We start from the raw sequence: 9,319 nt of genomic DNA, 5'->3' as shown, positions 1-9,319 counted from the left end.
TGGGGACAGAGCAACGATGATCCAGCCATCATATCAATTACATTCATATCAAAGACTACTCATTAGAGGGGTATGACACAGAGTGACGTGACTCCTTCAGTACAAGGATATTCCCAGAAAAGGAGCTAACCTGTCCACACACAAGACCCTCTGGCACTGCAGGAGCACGGTCTAAAGCTACACCAGTAACTTCACTAACAAGCAACGTGAGACCATGTCTCCCAACCCCCCTCCTTGCAGCAACCCTGCCTCCAAAGAAACTTCTCTCCCTGACTTGCTAAGCATGCGCTGGTCGAGCAGGGGCCTGAAGCAGGAGATGGATGGGAAGGGCGAAGGGGGCTGAGGGGTGGGACCGGAGCGGGGCCGGCCCCGGGGACACCCCGCCCCGCCGGGGCGGGACGAGCCGCCAGCCCCGCTCCGAGGCGTGTAAAAGCGGGGCGGCGGGGCCGGGGAGCAGCGAGCGAGCAGCCGGGGCTGTGCTGCGGAGCAGGTGAGCGGGGCCGGGCGGGCAGCGGGGACCCCGTCCGGCACCGGCACCGGCACCGGCACCGGCACCGGCACCGGCACCGGCACCGGCACCGGCACCGGGGGCAGAGCTGAGCCTCGCCTCGCCTCGCTGTTCCACAGGTTGCACCAGTTGCCGGGATCGCTGCACAAACCAGCAAAACGTCGTCCGAAATGGCAGCCGAGGTGAGGGCGAACTCTGCTTCTTCAGCGAAGTAGTCTCGGGGGTGCTCTGGCAAACGCGAACTCAGCTGCATGATAACCCCAGCACTGCAACCTGCCATGCTTGTTCGGGTGGTTCTCTCCTTGATTTGTTTTCCCGGGTTTTAAATGGAGAAGGGGACCGCAAACACATTTACTGCACTATTTCTGACAACCCACCTCTGATTCTAGTGAAAACCCACGGTAGTGAAGATATACTTAGAAACCTCTTCCCCATCCAAGCGCTTGGTTCCCAGCTCTGGCCTTTCACACCCCATCCCCTCTGCCATTCACCCCAGGGGACTGGTTTCCCAGCGAGGAGCTGCAAAACTTTGCTTTTTCAACTCCGATTCCGCCCCCCCCCGCCCCGGGGTCACCGGGCCCAGCCCCGCCGGACGGCGGGCCCCGGCCCCGGCCCCGGCAGCCGCCCGCTGTCCATGGTAGCTCGGAGGGCGGCCCGACAGCCCGGCACCCCGCTGCTTCGGGGACCTTTGGGGGGTGGTTTGGGGTCGTGGGGGTTTTTCTTTCCTTTTCTTTTTCCCCTGGACACTTATAATACTGAAAGGTACCCAGATCTCCCTTTCTGGAGTCTGCACCTTAACCAGTTTTATGCTAATCTTATGCCAAAGCTTGCAAGCACATCATGGACTCTGGAGATGCTTCAAACGGTAACGGCAAACACTTCATAGTTACAGGAGTGTTTTAGAGGATGTGGCTTGTACTGGCCCGCAGCTCTTTACCAACCAAATATTTTCTTATAGTCTCCCTAAAAGAGTCGGTTTTTTAAAATCACGATTTCAACAGTAGATGTTAGCTTTTAACTATATCCCTGACTCCCTTACTTTCCTTCCCTGCCAAGAGACTATCAAAACGTCAGCGATCAGCAGCTGCCTTAAAAGAGAGATCCATGCTGGTCTTGCACCATGTGCCCTAATATTCGTTTTCAAGGACAGGACACACTCCCTCCAGAGTCCTGCAGGAGTAAAGTATGTTGGAGGATTCCTGAGCCAGACCTGACACCTCAAGGGCTAAGTGCTAGTGACAGTGACACGTTCTCCACCTCTTCAACTACTTGCCAAAGGTCCCGAAATCCAGGGGCCTTACTGCTCAATGGTACAACACTGAAAAAACATTCCTGAGTATGTCCTCAGTTTTACATGGATAAGGAATGGGACAGACATTAACTGATTTTTAGGAGATATATCAGTAAGTCTTTTGAAGGTGCCTCTTAAATTCATTACTTGCAGGGGGATAAAATGTTGGGAGGAAGACTCGGTGGAACCACAGATCCAGTCATGGAGATGTTCAGTGCTTCCATTACCTATGATCAGAGGCTGTCTGAAGTTGATATCCGGGGCAGCATGGCTTATGCCAAAGCCTTGGAGAAGGCTGGGATCCTATCTAAACCTGAGCTGGAGAAGATCCTGAGTGGCCTGGAAAAGGTATTTATTTCCTTCACAAACTGGCACGCGTGCTGGAACGAATGGCTTCTTATCTGACAGCATCTGTAGTAGCCCCCCTGATCTGCTGTTCTAAAAAGCATCTTCAAATGTCCTCGTGTCCTAGTCCTTAGAGCTAGGCGTGTGCTGAAGTGCTTTGTGAAAGGGAATGCTGTCCTAAATCATGGACGTGACAGGCCCATGTGTATTGGACTCGGTACACCTGGAGGCATTCTGGGCAGGCGACTGATGCTCAAATTGCATCCCGCTAAAGGCACCAAAGCCCAACAGTAGGATGTGAACCAGCTGACAAGCCCCCACTGACAGCCTGAAGCCCTGATGTGCACACTGTCAATGCTCGTTATGGCAGCCCCGGTGCCCCGGTGAGGTGTGCTCAGTGTGACCTGCCCGCACGTCCTCTTCAGACTGAACATTCACGAGGAATTGTTTCAGTATGAAATAGGAATATTCTTTTTCTGCTGGCACTTGGGATCCTTTTGAGTCTGGCTGACTGAGTTAGTAGGAAGCAATGCATAGCATTGTATAGCGGTGAAGAGAAGTCCGCAGCTAAGCGCTTTTTTAAAATCTCCATTGTTGTTGCTCACCCACCGTGGACAATGGTGAGTCTATACAATCTTTGTATAGGAAAATCTTTGTGGACAATGCTAAAGCAATCACTGACATTTCAGCTCACTTTCTCGTTGCAATGCTTAAATCCTCCTATAGCCATAACACTGCAGAATCATCACGGGGAGAGACATGAATCCCACCAAGTGCAGTATAGAATATCTGGATATAGCAAGCAGCCAGCCTTGGCCTGAAAGAACAGGAATGCCAGAGCTCGCGTGAGACTTAACACTTTGATTTCCATTGGGACGGCAGAAGCTGGCATTCGCTGGGGACAATTACAGCCCCCACGCGCAGCAGGGTAACAGTAGTGGCTGACTGGTGTTTCTGCTGATGTTTGTAGATCTCCGAGGAATGGTCTAAAGGAGCCTTTGTGGTGAAACAAAGCGATGAGGATATCCACACTGCCAACGAACGCAGACTAAAGGTTCGAGTCCTCTAACCGCTTGTTCCCGCTCCTCTGTAGCTAGATCTGATTGACGTTAAGTGCATGCGCCTCTGTCCCACTGTGAAACTCCTCCGGACCTTGTGGCACTCCGGGCCTTATGGCACAACCACGTGTCTCCCAGACCCCTTTTGTGGAAGAGGCGCTGTACAAACGTAGAACCCAAACTTGCCCTTCCCCAGAAGGGATCCCACGGCTACTCACAGGATCCTAGAGCCGAGTCCCGTCCAGGCAGGGAGGAGGTCTGCTCGTGCGGAGTCTCCTCCTTAGAATACAGAGGCGCTGACAGAAATCCTCCTCTCGTCCTCAGGAGCTGATTGGAGACATAGCTGGAAAGCTGCACACTGGAAGGAGCAGGAACGATCAGGTATGCACAGAACTGGCTGGTTTTCCTCCTTCCGTATTCCTCCCCCTCCTCAGTTCCTTAATCAAATTTCTTTATGCCATCTTTCACGTGCCCTGACGCTCTCCAGCATGTACTCCCTAGGGCTTTAAACTAGTGACGCCGCAGTGACTCATCCGCGCAGGGGAATGGGCTCTGCAGGATTGCTTCCTGGTGGTATAAGGCCGCAAACGTCCACTGACATCTCTTTGAAAGCCTACAGAAACCGTGACTTTACTGGCTGGGTGCCATGCATCTTTCAGGATCAGTCCTTCTACTGATGACCGACTTGCGTCAGTGGGGGATTTTCTGATCCAAAGGTGACCATACCCAAAAAGTCCACCGAAAAGAACGGGCTTTGATCCTGTTCATGGAAAGCAAGATACAGCGGCTTTCACAAATCAGTGACCAGGGACACACCTGGTAAGAGGAAGGTGTCCCTTCCCATCACACAGAACAAGGAGGGGATAACTCTGCTACGGCTCTCTGCTGGACAGGATTTGGTCACTAAGTATGTCACGTTCTGCTTTGTCTGACTGTGGCTGGTCTCGCCCAGGTTGTGACTGACTTGAAGCTGTTAATGAAGAATTCCCTCTCTGTCATCTCCACTCACCTCCTGCAGCTCATTAAGACCCTGGTGGAACGCGCTGCCAAGTAAGTCCTATTCCATATCCACGGCCTTGGCCTTGCAGGGGCAGGAGACTTCTAGGCTTGCTCTTTGACTGACACCAATCAGGGCAGCAGCAGGGTCTTCTGCGGAGGAAGTTACAGACAGGCAGTGTGTGATAGCACAGGGAAAGACAACAGCCCCTCCTTCTCCACAGGTCACCTCACAGAGACCTTCCTCTTCCCCCAGTGTACCCTGGCAAAGGAACTGAGGCGGGAGGTCCGCACAAGACTTCAGAAGGTGCCAAATCCATCTGAAGGAGTGGGGAACTTTAACATGCTTCAAGTTGCTACGTAGGAGAAAAGCTCAGCTCCGTTAACTCCTGCCTAACTCTCCTCCTCACAAACCACACTCACAAACGAGTGGTGGACTGGGGAATCTTTGCCTGCCACAGAGGGATTGCTGTCCCAGGCAATTTCCCAGGGAGGCCTAGGGCAGACACACCACACTGGAAGACCGGGAGATCTAAACCCAGTGTGCTTAGGTAGCAGGTGACAGGGAGAGGAAGACGTGGATCAAATTCAGCACAACACAGGTTAAAGATGTTCTCTTCGTGACCTTGCCAGGAAACCCTGGAGTGTACCTGCCACTGCCTTCTCTCCTGACAGCTGCTGCTCACCTCTTTCTCTCCTTTCACACGCAGGGAAATTGATGTTATCCTCCCTGGCTACACCCACCTGCAGAAAGCTCAGCCCGTCAGATGGAGCCAGTTCTTGCTCAGGTAAACACCTTGCACACTTGGCGGGAGGAAGCCGCCTCCACCCGCGGGGCCCTGCTCAGCTGGAGCCTAGAAGTGCATCATCCTCTGAGGGGGCAGCCCGGGGCGGTGACAAACCAGAGCTAACCTTGCAAACTGGAACAGGAGCTCCCCGTGTTGCTGCGTGGCTCTGACCAACCGGGGACCCAAGCACTGAGTGGGCAGCGGAGGCCAGCTCCCTGTATGCTCCATCCTTTGGCCACAGTTACACCTCAGCTAATGGGGTAACATGGAGAATCTTGTACGGCCGCTAGCTGCTCCACTTCAAAGGCCCTTAGTGCCTAGGCTCCATTTCAAGCCTCTTCTGTTTGAGCGGGGATCCCAGGCTCCAGGCGTGGCAGCATACTGCTTGGGAAGGAAAGTGACATTTTCTGGCTTCACGTGCTTCATCTCTCATGTCCTTTCCTAGCCATGCTGTTGCTCTGACCCGTGATTCTGAGCGCCTGGGAGAGATGAAGAAGAGGATGAACGTCTTGCCTTTGGGAAGGTAAGGCCTACTGTTCATGTAATGGCAGAGCAAAGCAAGGCCCAGCGAAGTCTTCAGAGGCGCCTTCCCCGCTTCCTAGAGCTCAGTTTTGGTTGCGATATGCAGGGTATCTTGCATGACTTCTGTTTCTTTCTTCCCTGGCAGCGGTGCTCTGGCTGGCAACCCACTGGAAATTGATAGAGAGCTTCTGCGTAGTGGTAAATGTCTCCCTACGACTGAGTTGCACAGGACTACCTGTAGTATCTAGGAGGGAGGGAAGCACTGATACATGGCTCCCAATGGCACTGCAATGCACTGTCCCGGAGCCAAAGCCTTTCTTTCGTAAGGCTTTTTACTGCAATGAGACAGGCAACGCCTGTGAGGTCGGAGCAGGAAGAGCCACCTCTGCTGCACGCTGGCTGCCTGGGGCTAATAACAAAGACCCCAGTCAGTGTCACACTTAAGCATGTTTGTGTTCCTGGGACTACTCAAGGGCTCACAGTCACCTGCATGCTGGGGCAACCTGCTGCATCCAAGCTCCAGCCATGCCAAGCCTGACCTCCTCTGTCCATCACTTTCCTTACAGAGCTGGACTTTGCTTCCATCAGCCTGAACAGCATGGATGCCGTCAGCGAGAGAGACTTTGTGGGTAAGCACAACCCAATCACATCTTCCCACCGCTATTTTAGAAGCAGGCTTCTGAGACCTTCCCAGCTAACCTCCTTTAACAAGGGGACCAAAATCCCTCACTAGGAAGTAACTCCAAAGCTCCAGTCAGGGCTCCCTGGGTTGTCAAGCAAAAAAGCACCTTTTTCACCTCCCAATTTCCTGCCTTCCCTGCAGTGGAATTCCTCTCTGTTGCCACCCTGCTGATGATCCACCTGAGCAAGATGGCTGAAGATCTCATCCTCTACAGTACCAGCGAGTTTGGCTTTCTAACCCTCTCTGACACCTACTGGTAGGTTTCTGGTCTCTGGGCAGAGAGCCCTTCCCTCAGTCTCTGCTGCTCAGCTACCCTCACCTGAGAGAATGAGACAGTGGTTGGGGTCTCCCTGCTGCACAAGGCTGACACGGCATTAAAAGGCTGGCAGAAAGGCAGCCTTAGGGTGAACATTCCTCAGTAACGACCACTTTTTTCTCATTCTGGTACCTCAACCAAGTCTGCCTTCAGCAGACACTCCTCCCCAGCAACTGCTGGCAGAGAGAACTTCCCCCTCTGCTGGGAATGCCTGCCAAAGCCCTTCCTTGGCTAGCCGGGTCTGCGATCCTAACACACTCCTTGTCTCTCAGGGCGGCACAACCACAGCCCTCCCTCTCTGAGGTCACAGCAACGCTTAGGCTGGCCTGCTGATACCACCTATGGAGAGGCTTGGGGGGAAGCCTCCTTTTTGCTTCCTCTTTGAGGGGTGGGACTGCGTGGTAGCTCCAGACAAGACTGCAAAACCAAAGGCTTTGCTGTGGGAAACACGAGAAACTCAGCACACTCAGCTCATTGCTTTCCAACACCCTAGAAAGGTGTCCGGGGAAGGGGGACCTATGTGTCGCTTTTGGAGGGCTGGGTCAGTACGCTGCATGACCTGTCTTAGCCTGTGTCTGCATGGACTGGGGTCTTGCTCACCGTTACACTCCACACACCTTTCTTTCAGCACTGGCAGCAGCCTGATGCCTCAGAAGAAGAACCCCGATAGTCTGGAACTCATCCGCAGCAAAGCTGGTCGTGTGTTCGGACGGGTGAGCCTGCTAAAGAAAGAAGCGGGACGGGGAAACTGCTCATACCAGGGCTGAAGAATCTCCTTTCTTCTTGCCTCTGCGTAAAGAAATGTGCCCTGAGCCCCTGCTGGGGCAATGTGCTTCTCTTCCCAGAACTAACTGCCTCACCTCTTTCTCTCTGCAGTTGGCTGCTGTTGTCATGGTTCTCAAAGGACTTCCAAGCACCTACAACAAGGATCTGCAGGTAAAACAGATGTTAGTCCTCACACCACCTCTCTGAGCAGACGCAGCTGGCTTCTACTCTTGAGCAGTCTTGCCACTGCGTTTCCCAGCACAGACCCTGCTTGCGTGCAGGATGCTGAGAAGGGGGCCGAGGCACGGCATGCTGCAGTTGACACCCCGGCCCCTAGCAGGAGCCCCTGGCATGACGTGCCTGCTCTGCTGGCTGGGCTGCTCAGGCTGTTGGGCTTTTGGGCTGCATCAGGTTGACTTACAGCAATTTCCATGCCCGTTCTAACGCAGGAGGACAAGGAGGCCGTCTTTGATGTCATCGACACCCTGAATGCTGTGCTCCAGGTTGCCACTGGAGTGATTTCTACCCTCCAGGTAAGGCTTCAGCCTCTCACTATCGAACATGGTTGGGGCGCACATTCTGAGAGTAACACCGGTAAAAGAGCTCTAGACTCGTCCTAAGATGGAGGCACTCTTCAGTGCCTCACCCATACTGCTCATTATGGCCCCCCAATGTCCGCTCACGTGTCCCCGAGGAGGAGCTGATGCTAATGTCTCCCTCTGACCATTCTTCTGCAGATCAACAAGGAGAACATGGAGAAGGCTCTGAGCCCTGAGATCCTGTCGTCTGATCTGGCTCTCTACTTGGTTCGTAAAGGAGTAAGTACCCGAGGGAGACTTGGAGCTGTGGTTTCTTTGGATGCAGAATACTGCTCAGCGAGGGCCTGAGATGAGGCCTTCTGTTCTGTCCCCAGGTGATGATCAGTCTGGGTCAACAAACACGAAAGCTGGAAACCCATTCTTTACATGTATCCCAAGTAGTGGAACTGCTGCCGGGTGGACTTGGTAGTAATTTACAGGTGGAGTTTTACCTCCTATCGCCTCCCCTCTTCACACCCCAGAAAACCCAGACTCAGATGGCATTGCCCTAGGTGAACACCAGACAGCCAAAAAAGACAGCACATCCATTTTTTCCTTTGAGGCTGCACCCCAGTTGCCTGGTCACTGACTGTGGCCTCTGCTTCTCACTGCAGATGCCATTCAGACAAGCCCACATTGCCTCTAGGAAGGCCGTCCACCTCGCCGAGTCTAAAGGCATACCCATCAATAACCTCAGCCCGGATGACCTGAAGACCATCAGGTTTGTGTCACTATTCTCTTGCCGTGACTCCCCTCAACAGGCAGGTATCGGCCTCCCTTCGTATGGGCCTCCTTACGGTGCCCTTCCCCAAAATGCCTGGGCCGCACAGCTCCCCAGAGTCCTCCTGGCCTGAATATCAGTGCTGCTACTGCTGGGCCTGAAATAACTGAAGGGCGACAACATCGCTACCATTCAGCTCCAGCGGGGCATGGGCAGCAGCTCTTGGGAGGGACTGGAAGAAACTCATGCCCTGACCTGGCGGCACCAGCCCTCCAGAAGAGTTTGGCTCCAAACTTCCTCGCTCTCCCCTCGGAGCTGACTCTTTGGTCTGCCACAAGCAGCTACTGCCAGGCACCAGAAGTGCAGAAGCAGGGCTGCAGGCGGTCTTTCCCCGTGGAAAAAGGCTCCGTCTACACTCCCTCCCCGTCTCTGCAGGCAGTGAGCATGTAAAGCCAGCAAACAGCACCCAGCGCTCTCCACTGACACCTCTTCTCTTTGCCTCCCCAGCCCCCTGTTTGGCAGCGACGTCTCCCAGGTCTTCAACGTCGCCAACAGCGTGGAGCAGTACAGGGCCATGGGCGGTACCGCCAAGAGCAGCGTGACTGCCCAGATCGAGCAGCTGAGGGAGCTGCTGAAGAAGCTGAAGGAGCAAGCTTAGAGTGTGGGGAGATATCCCGTGGATGCAGCGTTGTGCCTGTCACACTAATCTGGAGTTAATAAACGCTGGGGTGCATTGTAGTTCACTGAAA

The 9,319-nt window shown here is 53.9% G+C and overlaps 1 protein-coding gene across 1 annotated transcript; it reads left to right on the top strand.

The window, feature by feature from the left end:
* Positions 1–442: 442 nt before the first annotated feature.
* On the top strand, positions 443–9,319 carry LOC143168403 (argininosuccinate lyase-like). The gene is made up of 18 exons (XM_076354812.1): positions 443–490; positions 628–690; positions 1,953–2,147; positions 3,115–3,198; positions 3,527–3,583; positions 4,155–4,252; positions 4,909–4,986; positions 5,432–5,509; positions 5,654–5,706; positions 6,075–6,137; positions 6,332–6,446; positions 7,135–7,219; positions 7,383–7,442; positions 7,721–7,804; positions 8,009–8,089; positions 8,185–8,289; positions 8,464–8,570; positions 9,078–9,319. The coding sequence occupies exons 2-18, from the start codon at positions 679–681 to the stop codon at positions 9,226–9,228; spliced, it is 1,506 nt and encodes a 501-aa protein (XP_076210927.1). The 5' UTR covers positions 443–490; positions 628–678; the 3' UTR covers positions 9,229–9,319.

The sequence above is a fragment of the Aptenodytes patagonicus genome, chromosome 17, assembly GCF_965638725.1.
Source record: "Aptenodytes patagonicus chromosome 17, bAptPat1.pri.cur, whole genome shotgun sequence".
Taxonomy (NCBI): Eukaryota; Metazoa; Chordata; class Aves; order Sphenisciformes; family Spheniscidae; genus Aptenodytes; species Aptenodytes patagonicus.
Note: the sequence above shows the minus strand (reverse complement) of the source record. Positions and strands in the feature narration are given on the sequence as shown.

Bases quoted from the DNA above. Each gene is read 5' to 3' on its own strand.
- LOC143168403 (XM_076354812.1), top strand. The intron at 3,584-4,154 runs GTATGCACAGAA...GGTCTCGCCCAG, and splicing joins GAAGGAGCAGGAACGATCAG to GTTGTGACTGACTTGAAGCT. The intron at 8,090-8,184 runs GTAAGTACCCGA...TTCTGTCCCCAG, and splicing joins TCTACTTGGTTCGTAAAGGA to GTGATGATCAGTCTGGGTCA.